Here is a 13,510-nt window from a genome sequence, read left to right as displayed (position 1 = left end):
ACCGCAAGGAGGATTCAACTAAAGACGTCATTCTACAAGCACGGGTGGTAACATATAACTGCTCTGGAATTACACCCGGAACAATAATATAAATAGAATTGTCTTAAAAAATATTCTATCATTAGAGTATAGGTTCCTATCATTTGCACATATTTTAATTATGATAAAAAAAAAAATAGAAAACAAAAGTCCATGGTAGCATGTGTAATCTATCAAAGTTCAAGGTTACCATGAGAAATTTCCAATATTATAATGACATAGTTAATTAATTTTTCATTTAAAAGAGAGATATCCGTACCAATAAAACAATAAAGGGGGTATTATTTTTTAATTGTTATTTTATTGTCACGCTATCAAACTTAACGTCCATTTAACAGCCTTTACATTAGGGGGTACCATGGGCAAAAACATAGAACCTCAAGGGTACCATAGACAGATTCTTAAAACTAGGGGTAACATGAAAAATCTGACAAAATTAAGGGGTACCACGGGAAATTTTCGTATCTCAATTATGTTAAAATTTTTTTGAAGAAAAACAACGTACAAATATTAATGGAGAGTACTTGATCATATTATTAAATTTAAATATAACTATTAGATATAATGAGTAACAATTGTCTGTATTCGGTATTCGGGATCTGGTTGGATGTCGAACTAAGTGCAAAAAAGATGGTGTAATTCTGAGTATGTTATTTGTCCACATGAAAAACAATGCAGGTTTGACGAATATATACTACGTATAAGTAGTAGAATTGTCCTACATCAGAAAAAAATCCAAGTTTGGTGAATATATTACTTATAAATAGTAGAATTGTCCCACATCGAAGATTAGTATAAGGTAAGGTGATTATATGATTATAAATGAGAGTTAACCCACCGAGATATTAATTTTTTTTTTTAAAGAGATATTTTAATAATATGTAAACAAATCATTAGACATAGAATGTAAACATTAAACCATTATAACGTTTTTTTTTTTTGCATTATAAATAAGTTAATTACCCCGTTGCAACGCACGGGCATTCAAACTAGTTCTTTTAGTAGATAGATGATTCACCACACATACATAATTTTTCAATGTGGGACAAATAACATATTAAGAAGTACACCATCTTTTATCATAATTAAAATATATGAAATAATAATACTTCGTTTATACCATTGAATTGTTTAGGTTTTCTATTTTAGCCCGTTCCGCTTGACTGTCTACGTTTCTATATATGGATTTTTTTATCAATTAAATGACTCACATACCCTTCTCTACTTTTATACCTTAAAGCTTTCGATGGGTGGGTGTCAAAATATGAGGGACTTACATGAGAGTACTTGTGTAAGTAAACGTATGAAAAGTAAAAATACCATACTTTCTTAATATTTGTGCAAAAAGTAAATGTAAACAATTCAATGGAAGAGAGGAAGTAGTAAATAATACGAAATTTATACTCAAATGAAAGCATTCGCACACGAATCCAAATATCTATTAAATGAATTAATGAAATAAATTATACTCCCTCCTATTCACTATATTCTTCCTCTTTACTTTTTACCCAAAAAATAAGGAAATCAATTTGCACCACACAAAACACACTACCCCACATGCCATTGAATTTGGACCACACAAATCAACCCAAAAAAGGAAATAGGGAAGAAAACCCGAATAACCGAATATGAAAATAGGGAAGAAAACCCTGAATAGGAGGGAGTAATATATTAGTAGATTCCTTATTTAGTAAATTATAATCTACTCAAATGAAAGCATTATACTTCTTGTTTAGATTGATAATTAAACAATAATTAAACAATTATTTTCACTATCTATATTTACTATTACAACAATATTTTACCACCTAATTAACATAAATCATTACTTACTTTTACATATGCAAATTTTTTACCCTTTTCAAAATAGAGGTATTTTTGTAGGCTCAGTAATTATTGATTAAGACACGGTTTGACACAGTAAGACGAGTCCATTGTGTAAAACGACCAACTTGTTTATTAGTATTAAATGAAATGAATAGTTTATTTACGACCGTCTTACTTTATAATTTGTGTTGTAGGCCGAGGTTGCATGGTTTAGGTGATTATAAATCTAGGAAACTGTTGAAAAGGGCAATTGAGTTAGACAAAGTTTTGTTTAGTTTGTTTCGTGGGTTCAACTGCTCGGATGTATCTTCAGAGTTCAGACTAGTGTCCTGTCTTGTCTCTGTGGGGTAGAAATGGTTAAGAGTCATTTATGAACTTCACTCCCTATTTAAGAGTACAGACTGTTTAAATGGAAGTGGCTCAAACTTGATATCACACACTGGAATATGTTCTCAAGTAATCATTTCAAATCAAAGTACTCGACAATCGGAAATCAAGACAAATTTCCATGTTCTGTCTAATTAGTTTTCAAACGGAATCACCAACACCTTAGTTCAGAACAACAAGAGAACATACACATTTCTAAGCTAATCAATCGTCATCTTCGGATTCCGAGTCAGAAAGTTCTTCAACGTCGTCACTGTCTTCTGCATCTTCATCATCAGAGTCGCTTAGGATGTATGTGGTTTGCTTGCGACTAGCACGTGCAGGCCTAGCCCTCGCAGGAGGCATCACTTCGCTTACTTTTTCTACGCTCTCTGCAGACATAGGCTCTTCTTGGATACTGTTCAATGATGAAGATCTCATTTTGGTGACTTCCAAAGGTCTCGTCTTCCTTACTTTCTTGTCAGGAGATGCATCCACCATCTCGTCTGTTACTGGCTTCTGTCCCTTCCTGGCGGGGGCTCTCTTCTTTGTTGCTGCGGGCTGCTGGGTCTTTCCACCTCTCCCCTTCTTTACTGGTTTTGGGGATGCTACCTCTTCATCTGAAATTTCTTGTACAAAATCAAGAGTGTCCTTACTGGCAGCTTGTTTAGGAGGAGCATCTGTTTCCATGACTGGTTCAACACAAATAACCACTAAGGACAAGATATGCATGCCTAAGGTACAAAATACACAATTATAATTGCGTTCCACCAAAGGAATTACCTGCCGAGTTTTCAGGAGACGAATCAAGGTGATAGGCAGCAAGCCGGGCTCGTAGATCAGGAATGTCTTCATCCTCCTCCTCACTCTCCACCACAGTAGTTTTTCCCTGCAAAGATGCAGCACAAATATAATTAGTACAATATCTATCAATGAAGCTAAACTGTGGTAACAGCAGAATTTACTCCATTACAGTTACCTTCTTCGCTGGTGCCTTCTTGGGAACTGCTTTAGCTTTTCCTTTTGCTGCTTGAGGAGGGTTTTCTAACCACAAAAAAAAAAGAACAATGTTAATGACTATAATAAAAAGAAAATTGCAGGACATATATGAACTATGAAGCCAACCGATGAAGCTAACCTGTTTCCATGGCAACTGCTGCTACGGAACTTGTGGTTTCAAGTTTAGGTTTTGCCTTGGTCACCTTCTTGACGTTTCTGGTTGGCTTTTTGGTAGGGTCCTTCGAAATTGATGCATTCGCACTTGCCTCTTCTGCTTCCCTTTTGTCTTTTTCCTGCAAAAACACGTGTCTTAGAAAAACGGACTGAACTGTGAAGGAACGCACAGCAAATAGAATTTCATATGTGCATACATCTAGTGCCTTCTCTAGCCCGTCAAGGTCTTTCCACCACAAAGATTTCTCAGATTGCTTTTTCAAATCTTCAATCTGATTGAGAACTTTGTCCTTGTTGGCACAAAGCTCCTTCACCTTCTCAATTGTCAAGCTGCTGATAGCCATGGAGAGCAGGTAATCATAGTCACTAAGAGATTCTTCAGTTCCAGTTTCAGCACTATCTCCCAATTCTTCGGAACTTTCAGCAACTTCATCTTCAGTTGCACCAACAACTGGTTCAACAGGTTTGACCCTGCGGATAGGCGTGAAACCTCTTTCACGTAGCTCCGCCACCAATTCAGCCTTCTTCCTCTTGCACACAATGATTTCTCCTTCGACAACTCCAAGAATAAATCTGACTTGATTATCCAGCCTTACTAGCTCAGCCTGATAGATCTCCAAGTATCGTTCCTGGCAATTAAGTGAAACAATGAGCAGATAATCATATATGCACTTCATTCAAAAAAAAAAAAAGCATTATGCGGCCTTGCTACTCAGCCTGCTAACAATTGCTGCTATCCACTAACCTTTCTTTTGATGTAGTATTTCAGCCTCAAATGGTAGAACTCCTCAAGAACTGTAAAATAATGTGAATTATATACAATGATTAGCACAAGCAAAAAAAAAAAAAAAAAAAAAAATCACAATTGGAAATAAAAGACACGGGTCATACTTTGTTCAGGAGAATCATATTTAACAATCTTGTTGTCCTTGTCAAAAAGGTGCATATTACTAGTTGCCAACGAAGTAGTAAGCTTAAATTTCTTCGCCAAGCCCTCTTGTCTGGCTAGATTGTAGTTTCTCTTGCTTAGTACAATGTCATATATGACAGCTTCATTACTGCTCAAATTTTTTTCATCCTGTTAAACAAGAATTTCCGTCTCTAGTCAGCACTTCATACTATTTGGAAATAAAAGACGGGTCATAAGCGCGCGGGAGTTTAAAGCAAAAAGTAGTTTTAACCTTGATAAAACCGTCCTTTATCATATTCTCTACAAATTCCTTGTAATCTTGAGTCCATTTTCGTATTGGCAACTCAGTGATACGCAGTTTGACATCTGTTTCGCCATCACCGCCCTCGCCTTCATCATCTCCCTCTACATCGCCATCAACTACATCAATGGTTCCAGTGACAGTGTAAGTTACACCAGATTCTTTCCTTGATACTGCTCGCTGAATGCTTCCTTTGAAGTTCTTGTACCAAGGATCCATTGGCTCCAGGGGCTCATTGTTGATTAAACGCCTGATGTTGGCGATAATGTCCTTAGGATTGTAATTGGGAATAAAAGTACTCCAACCAGTTCCTATACCTTCAGACCCGTTCACCAGAACCATCGGGATTATTGGCATGTACCTGTATAATTTGAAAACTTAGTTTCACTACCAACCGATAACCTAAATCTTATGGCTACTGTTAACCACAAGAATAAAATAACTCACCAAACAGGCTCTATTTGCAACCCATCTTCTTTCAAATAGTCAAGCAGTACATCATCTTCCTTAGGGAACATAGATCTTGTGACATCCGCAAGCTTGGTGTGGATATATCTGGCACTCGCAGCATCTTTTCCTCCCTATGCAAGATCCACAATTGAACAAAGGGAGTCAGTTGTCAGAGTCAGAACTGTACAATTTTATCTAAATGGGGGAAACATATGGTGTAAAATCAATAGTATTCACCGCACTCGGCTAGACTTACCATATTACGAGTGCCAAACTGTCCATTGGGCATCAGAAGATTGACATTGTTGGAGCCCACAAAATCCTGAGCCATGCCGACTATTGTAGTCTGTATACTTACTTCACCATGGTGATAAGCTGACTTTTCCGAAACATAACCACTGAATTGCGCTACTTTAATCTCATGAACCAAATTCTTTTTAAATGCACAGAAAAGGACTTTTCTCTGTGTGGGCTTCAGTCCATCGACCATTGAAGGAATTGATCTCTGAAGATCTGCTCTTGAGAACAACTTCAACTCCTTGTGGACAAAGTCAGTGTACTTGATCATTTCTTCTGCATGATCCAGGTAACTACCATTCTGCATGCATAAAATCGATATTAGAAACTCTGATCAGTCTCAGTTCACAAGTCTGAGCATCAGAAGTCAGAACATATTTTAACCTCTTCCTCTCGAAGCCAATCTTTTCTTGCATCAATTTTCTTCTTACTAAACGCCAGCTCAATCGCATCTCCATCTTTATCATCTGACCAAACAAAGACCTTCCTGTTATTTTTGAGATTAGAGAAGTACTCCCTTCCTTCATTTGAATCGCTGGTTCCCAACCCCTGCGAATAAATGTTGCAAGAGTAAGGTAATGTGCTAACCAACAGAGCACAAATTATCCTAACCAACTAAAGGGATTTCAGCATCCACACCTTATAGTACTTCACTGTCCATTTTTTCACATCAGCTCCAGTGTTTTTCACCCACTCTTCATATTCAGGCATTGAATAGAACGACACAACCTTCTTATCCTTTCCTTTCCCGTGAACTGCCTGCATGATACAACAAAAAGTTCAGAATAGGCAGTGTCATAATAGATAGCACCAATGCAAGTACAACAAATTTAAAGGCAGGCTAACCTTCACTATAGGCGTAACGAACTCAAGCATAAATGATGATTTCCTAAGCAAAGAAGGCCAGAATGTGTGAATGAAGTTAATAAGAAGCCCCTTGATATGTGAGCCATCATGATCCTTCACAAATCAACAACAACAACAACAACAACATCAGAGCCTTGATCCCAAAAATAAGAAAAAATAAATCAAACTTAATAGACCCAAGGAATATAATTTATCTTCAAAGCTACACAAAGAGAATAGCATATAAACAAATCAACGATGATTAGAGAAAATTGAGTGTCACCGAACCTGATCAGCCATTATCATAAGATGGCCATAACGCAACTGCTTGACACTGCTTTCTTTATCATAAGATTCTCCCTGCTTCAGGCCCAAAATCTTTTTTATATTGTTTATCTCAGCATTTTCTGAGATCTGCTTAGCACTAGCTTCCCTCACATTCAGCAGTTTACCTCTCAGAGGGAACACACCGAAAAAATTTCTACCAACGACTGAGAGCCCGGCCATCTGAAAACAAAACACAGTCAATTTAAAGAATTAGGGTTAATTATATTGGGGTTAATTATACAGCAGCTAGGGCTAAAATTTAGGCCTAATGACTTACCGCAAGCGCTTTAGCCGAGTCTCCTTCTGTTAAAATCAAGGTGCACTCATGGGATCTGCTGCCACCAGCTTCATTAGCATCCTCAAGCTTTGGGATACCAAAAATCTTTCGAGTCTTTGCCCCATCAGTCTTCTTCAGATCCTTGTTTTGCTTAAATTCTGCCCATGACAATAGGCTTTCCACCACTCCAGAACTATCCACCACTGCAAAGGAGAATAATTAAACATAGAAATTCAGTTAGTCACAAGAATGGAAGATCAGAACTCAAACTCGTAACAGGTAGTAGTATAAGATGATATATGGCAGCAAACCTTTCTTTAGGAACTTGTCTGAGAGATCACAAGTAGTTCCAAAACTATTTGCCCTGGTTGTTAATGTTTCCTTGGTTTGAGAATCAAAGGCAGGGTTGTCAATGAGGGCATTGACGAAAATCCACAAATGATTCTTCACAATATGTGGCTTGAGGTTAGCATTCTTGTTCTTCTTCTTCACAATATCTATTATAAACTTTGTTATCTGTGCTGTGATGTAATCTACATGAGTCCCGCCTTTGATCGTGTTTATGTTGTTAACAAAGCTGACCTGTTGGTGGCATGAGCAGATTCAGTTAAGATTTCAGTACAGACAAAGTACAACAAGGTTAAAACATGTGAAGCTTATCGCTACCTGCTGAAACTGTCCCTCGCTTCTGCTAACAGAAATCTGCCACCTAGGATTGATATCTTCCTTGGAGTTGTTATCAATCCTGTTCAAAAGATAAACATATTACTCCATTATCATTCGGATCATCAATAGGCAGAAGCAAGACATCGAGTATATGATCAAATGGTTGAATGAACCAACCTGGGGAGTGGTACTTCTCGGTTCTCATTAGCGGAATTGAGGTAGAATTGGGCATAATCATGAAATGACTTGACCTCAATTTCCTTTTCATTCAGAAACACTCGAACTTTCTTTCCAGGACACGCTGATAAGCAACCAGCCAAGTCGACAACCCTCTTCTTCATCAGAGCAACCACATCATCCTCAAGGTGAGTCATGTTGAATTTTGCCAAGTCAGGCTTGAAACTGACCTTGGTCCAGTTGTCACTAGCCTTGCACTTTGAGGTTACCGGGTTTCCCTTGTTCGACATGTTGTTTGTAAACACCTACAAATTCACAACATTCTACCATTAGTTCTTGATATACTTTCAGTTCACTTTTTACAACCTGCTACATTCATACAACAATCCGTAAGCTGGACCAATTGTAAACATATGCAAAAGTAAATAACAAGGACAAACAATCAAAATATAATTACTAAGGAGCACAGCAGTAGCATTTTGCCTAGTGCACTGAGATAGATATCTATTACAAAAACGCATTGACGAAAAACTCAGTGTTCCAACTGTAAGCTGTCACTCAACAAACATCAATGTCATACAAAATACAGCGTACAAACAAGTCATCAAGCGAGTTCAGCGTGCACCTAGATCGTCACTTTCTGTATCAGCAGACCTCAACATGAATTCAAAAAACATCATATTTACTTGCATCACCAAACCCTAACCATTCAAAATTCAAACTATTCATCATATTTACTTACAATCATGAATGTCATATAAACTACAACGTACAAACAAGTCATTAAGCGAGTCCAGCACACACCTAATCCGTCACTTTCCGTATCAGCAGACCTCAACATGAATTGAAATTACATCACATTTACTTACAACATCACCAAACCCTAACCATTCAAAGTTCAAACTATTCATCACATTTACTTACAATCATCAATGACATACGAAGTATGGCGTACAAACAACGAGTTCTACATAAACCCTAGATCGTCACTTTCCCTATCAACAAACCTCAACATGAATCGAAGAATCCATTAATTTACTTACAACATCAGCAAACCCTAACCATTCAAACTTCACACTACTATAATCTAATCGCAACAACACCAAACACTAACTTGAATCAATTATTTCACAATCTATAATCTAATCGGAACATCACCAAACCCTAACTTGAATCAATTATTTAACAATCTATAATCTAATCGCAACAACACCAAACACTAACTTGAATCAATCATTTCACAATCTATAATCTAATCGCAACATCAATTTCTACATCAAATCAACAATTACTATAATCAATTAAATTAAACTAAAAACATAAGAAATGAATCGAATCAAATCAAAGACGAAGTACCTGCTTATACTTCAACTGACGCTTTCCATCAGCAGTCTCAATAACAAACTCAGTCGAAAAAATATTAGTAAGCTTAGCACCATAACCATTTCTTCCACCAGTAGTCTTCTTCTCCATATCATCGTAATTACTACTAGTCAACAAATGCCCGAAAATCAATTCCGGAACGAAAACACCTTCCTCCTTATGCATCTCAACAGGAATACCATCCCCGGTGTTATACACGCTAATGAAATTAGCCTCCTGATCAATAACAACCTCAACGCGATCCATCTTAGAATCGCGCTGCTTGTTATCAGCAGCATTGACGAGGATCTCATCGAAGATCTTGTACAGGCCAGGAACATAGCTGACGGAGCGGTACTCCATGTGAGATTCCGGGTTGTAGACCCAAAGAGATTGGTCATGTTTTTGAACGGATCCGATGTAGGTATCGGGACGGAGAAGGATGTGTTCTAGTTGAGTTTTTTTCTGGTACATTTCTTCGATTGTTTTGCCGGTGGTGGTAGCGGGGTGGTGGTCGGGGATGTTGACATTGTTGCTGGATTGTAAGGGGAGTTTTTTCGGGGGCATCGTGTCGAAAATGAAGGAGAGACACGGAGGTGGTGTCTGGGTTAGTTAGGGAAGGGAGAGAATAGGGAGAAAAGGGAGTGTAAATGTGAAATGAGGAATGATAGAAGAGAATGGGTTTGGCGTGTTGAGTTTTGTAAAGAGGAATGCAACGGCTAGGAGGAATTTGAATTTGGATGGTGAGGAGTTTGAAATTTGAATAGTGAGCGGGAATTTAAATCATGTTTGAATTTTAACCCAATGTTTGAATGAAAAGCGTTTGATTCAAGAGTCTTGCCATTTGGCATTTGCTACTCTAATAATGGGCCAGATAATGTCCGCAAGGAATTTGGGCCATATATAGAAACTAGGAGACTGTGAAGTACCCAATTCCTATCAGTCCGGATCCTCTGTCCCATTTTCGTGTTCTATCTTGTATCCCATTATCCCTCCAATCACACATAAACAATAAATATTAAAAATAAATATGTAGATATTATCTAAGGGAGGTGTCAACATATTAAGACAATGGGACACAAGATGGGATACGATAATCGGACAGAGGATTCGGACTGAATTCCTATTCGTCGTCGACGAAATACTTTAAATCATCGAGAATTTTAATGAAAGTACTCAAATTACCCCTTCCACAGTCCACACCAATAAATTCAATTAAATTAATTAACATCAAACGAATCAATTTATCTAAAATTAAAATGACGAATTAATCAAATTTGTAAACCAAAATTAATCAAATTAACGGTAACAAAGTTAATCAAATTAACGAAACGAAATTTATCGAATTAACAAAGAGAAGTAATCGGATTAACGAAACAAATAATCAACAAACAAACGCCCAATTAGACTAATCAAACTAACAAAATCGATGTAAACAAATAATTGACCTAAACAGTTAGCAAAAGTACTACTGTGCCATAATGTACTTTCATCATCATCATGATCTTCATGATATTCATGGTATTCATGAATCATGATTTTTGTTCATCATGTCCCTCTTCGTCATCATCGATCTTTATTCTTTGTTGTACCATCATGATTGTAGTAAAATCATATTAAATACAACATACTATTGTTGGAACCTCGCATTGAAAATCATTGCCAGCCTTACAAAAGGAAATAAAGCAGGAATATTTCACATGATCCAACATAGGACACCTCCGACATATTTATCTCTAACTAGGTTTGTGACCTGTGTAATTAACGGTTTTATCTGTTTTAGTTTTGTTATTTTATCGTATTGTTAAGATTTGTCCGAACAATTAGTTGATCCGTTTAAAAAGATATATATCAAAATTATAATACAAAAACCACCTAAGTAAAATCTCATTCAACAATGTTTCTGGTATTGTTTTGCACTAATTTTATAGGGGATTACATTCTAACCTCCATTGTCCATTCATGGTACTGACACCACCTCTCAAAAACTGGTTTCCAACACTTTTGATGGGAATGACTTTTAACTCTTGGATAAGGTCTATATTAATAGCTTTATTTGTGAAAAAATAAAATTGAATTTAAACGAAGACATAAAAAAGACCCTTAAGACAAACCTTAAGTATAAATAGTGGAAGAAAGGTAGTGACTTGGTTATTTAATGAGCAGTTTGAACAGTTTAGTGGAACACAACTATATTAGGTTCACGATCAGCTAAACCAGTAGAGTTAGGGTTCTGATTCTGTTTCAACTTACTTCACTAAAATCAAGAGATTATGAGAAGAACCTATGAGTATTTAGTCTTCACCGCCTTGTAGTTATGGTGCTCGTTAACTCATTATTAAGCATGAGTAAGATCAAAGGGTGATAAAGTTGTTTATGATTCTGAATAAATGTTATAATATTGTGAGAATATTTTAATGATGAGGTATATGTTATCCTGAAATGGAGTTTGTTTTTGGTTAATCCAATAAGAGAAACATAGACACATCTCTTCTCAAAATCCTTTAAACCTAAAAGTTTCAGCTTTTCACCTCTGCAAGGAATTGGGGCAACAGACAACAAGTTTTTAACTCCAACAAGATGTTTGCTCAACAGGGTGTCATCAATTTAGAAAATTTCAGAAACGATATTCTTAAAAATTCTAACATACCTTACAATGGCAATAAAAATAATTATTACTGCATTATTTCAAGATGGAAGGGCACGTCAATGAGAAATGCTACAATCTTCATCTTGAACTGAGAAATAATAACCAGAGAAAGTTCACAGCCAATCTCAACTACAACAACAATCAATTTTGTTGTTGCTAGTTTAAACAAATGACATTATATACTCAGACATGCTTCTTTCTATGTTTTGAAACAATGACCTATTATGAATCAATGCAAGAAACAAAATTTATCTGTTTGTCAAATTTGTCCCAATACTAAGTTTCATAGACTTTGTTCCCCTTTAAGTTTTTCCAATTCCAAGTGTATATTTGAATTGATACACATTGACCTATGGAAACCTTCTTACATTTTCACTTACGCTGGACACAGATACTTCCTCACAATTGTTGATTATTTTTCAAGAACAACATATACTCACTTATTAAGCCAAAGTAATGTTTTGCTTATCTTAAAGAGTCATAATTTTATGTTGAAAAACAATTTGAAACTTTTGTAAAAGGCAAAAAATAATATCTAATAATGGTGCTGAGTTAATGAAAATCAAGTCTATGAATTCCATATATCTAAACGAATAATTCACCAATCCTCTTATGTTGACACCTCTTAACTGTTGGAAGTGTTGCTTCAAAAGAAACTCTTTGTATCCCACATTGGTAGAAAAAGTTAGAGGATTATAGTTTATAAGCAATCACTTGGTTTATACTACTAATATGTGTAGTAGTAAAAGGGCTCCTTTTGGATCACTTATTCTCTATACTCTTTTGCGCAATTTCCGATACTGATTGCTCAGTCTTCTATTATTGATTTTGTATTTTACCGTACTGATTGTGTGGTCTTCTAAAGATGATTAAGGTTTTTTCAACGCTGATTTTTCAGTCTTCTAAAAACTATTTTCGAGGTGCTTCTGGATCCTTCTTGTTTCTCCTATAAATACCACAATACTTATAGCATCTCGACAGACAACACACTTTCTCATCTAATCCTCTCAATCTACTCCTTATTATTCTTATTATTTCTATAAATTTTTCATAGCTGATTTTGGCAACGTTCTGTTAGTAATTCTCAATCTGAGTCTTTGTCGTACACCTTAGACTCGGAAGTCGTGTAACCCTGGGAAGTTGGTTGCTAAGAGGCCGTGTGTATCGAGCGGGGCAAATTCAACTTTAGGGCAGTGATTTTATCACGCCACAACATCTTTCTCTTCAATTTCTGTAAGTTTATCTATTCATTGTTCGTCTAATAGTCATACCGCCTACAGTCTAAAGTTGAATTTGTTAAAAAAATTCTTGCTCATTAAATTTTCATTTAAGGCGATATGGCTATGTCTATTTCTACTTGTTATATTTACTTTCATGTATCTATAATTATTTTGACAAGTATATTATTTGGTTTATACAAAATAATATTGTTGATAATTTTGCGACTAGTCCTTCGAATTTCGTAAGTTTGTGACAATTAGCAAAACTCTGATAGATAATATGTTATATCTTTTACATTTGTACTTTAACAAATTTGTTTCGAAACCCACAATCAGATTGGCATGGCAATGTGAAATACGTGATCGATGTAATACTCCTAATAGCTATTAGATACTTGCTTATCTTTACTATATTACGTTGACTTTTTATTATTTTTTTTTTCTCTCTCATAAGCATCTACTATAATCCGTGTTTGTTCGTCTCTTTGATTACGCGGTGTTGTGTTTTGTGTAAGTCAAAATCTGAAACTTATAATCAAAGTTCAAACTAGTTAATTGATGACCATCAACATCTCATATGTTTTTTTAATCATTTTCAGGATACTACTTTATGAGTTTAACG

General features: G+C 35.9%; 1 protein-coding gene across 1 annotated transcript; it reads right to left on the bottom strand.

The window, feature by feature from the left end:
- Positions 1-2,311: 2,311 nt before the first annotated feature.
- On the bottom strand, positions 2,312-9,894 carry LOC141643247 (DNA topoisomerase 2). Its single transcript, XM_074452313.1, has 19 exons — positions 9,013-9,894; positions 7,657-7,961; positions 7,480-7,558; positions 7,125-7,395; positions 6,814-7,016; positions 6,498-6,716; positions 6,210-6,323; positions 6,003-6,122; positions 5,748-5,912; positions 5,323-5,664; positions 5,064-5,197; positions 4,587-4,977; positions 4,297-4,483; positions 4,151-4,200; positions 3,603-4,034; positions 3,371-3,524; positions 3,212-3,276; positions 3,016-3,121; positions 2,312-2,924 (listed from the first exon to the last, which is right to left on the bottom strand). Exons 1-19 carry the CDS (start codon positions 9,583-9,585, stop codon positions 2,458-2,460), a joined length of 4,377 nt encoding a protein of 1,458 aa, XP_074308414.1. The 5' UTR covers positions 9,586-9,894; the 3' UTR covers positions 2,312-2,457.
- Positions 9,895-13,510: the final 3,616 nt, after the last annotated feature.

Source organism: Silene latifolia, chromosome 2 (assembly GCF_048544455.1).
Source record: "Silene latifolia isolate original U9 population chromosome 2, ASM4854445v1, whole genome shotgun sequence".
Lineage (NCBI taxonomy): Eukaryota > Viridiplantae > Streptophyta > Magnoliopsida > Caryophyllales > Caryophyllaceae > Silene > Silene latifolia.
The sequence above is the reverse complement of the archived record's forward strand: the minus strand, read 5'-3'. Positions and strand labels throughout refer to the sequence as shown.

Coding starts and splice junctions, on each gene's coding strand:
- LOC141643247 (XM_074452313.1), bottom strand. CDS start 9,585: ATGCCCCCGAAAAAACTCCCCTTACAATCCAGCAACAATGTCAACATC. Junction 5,198..5,322: donor AGTTTGGCACTCGTAATATG/GTAAGTCTAGCC, acceptor GATCTTGCATAG/GGAGGAAAAGATGCTGCGAG. Junction 3,525..3,602: donor GGCTAGAGAAGGCACTAGAT/GTATGCACATAT, acceptor GTGTTTTTGCAG/GAAAAAGACAAAAGGGAAGC.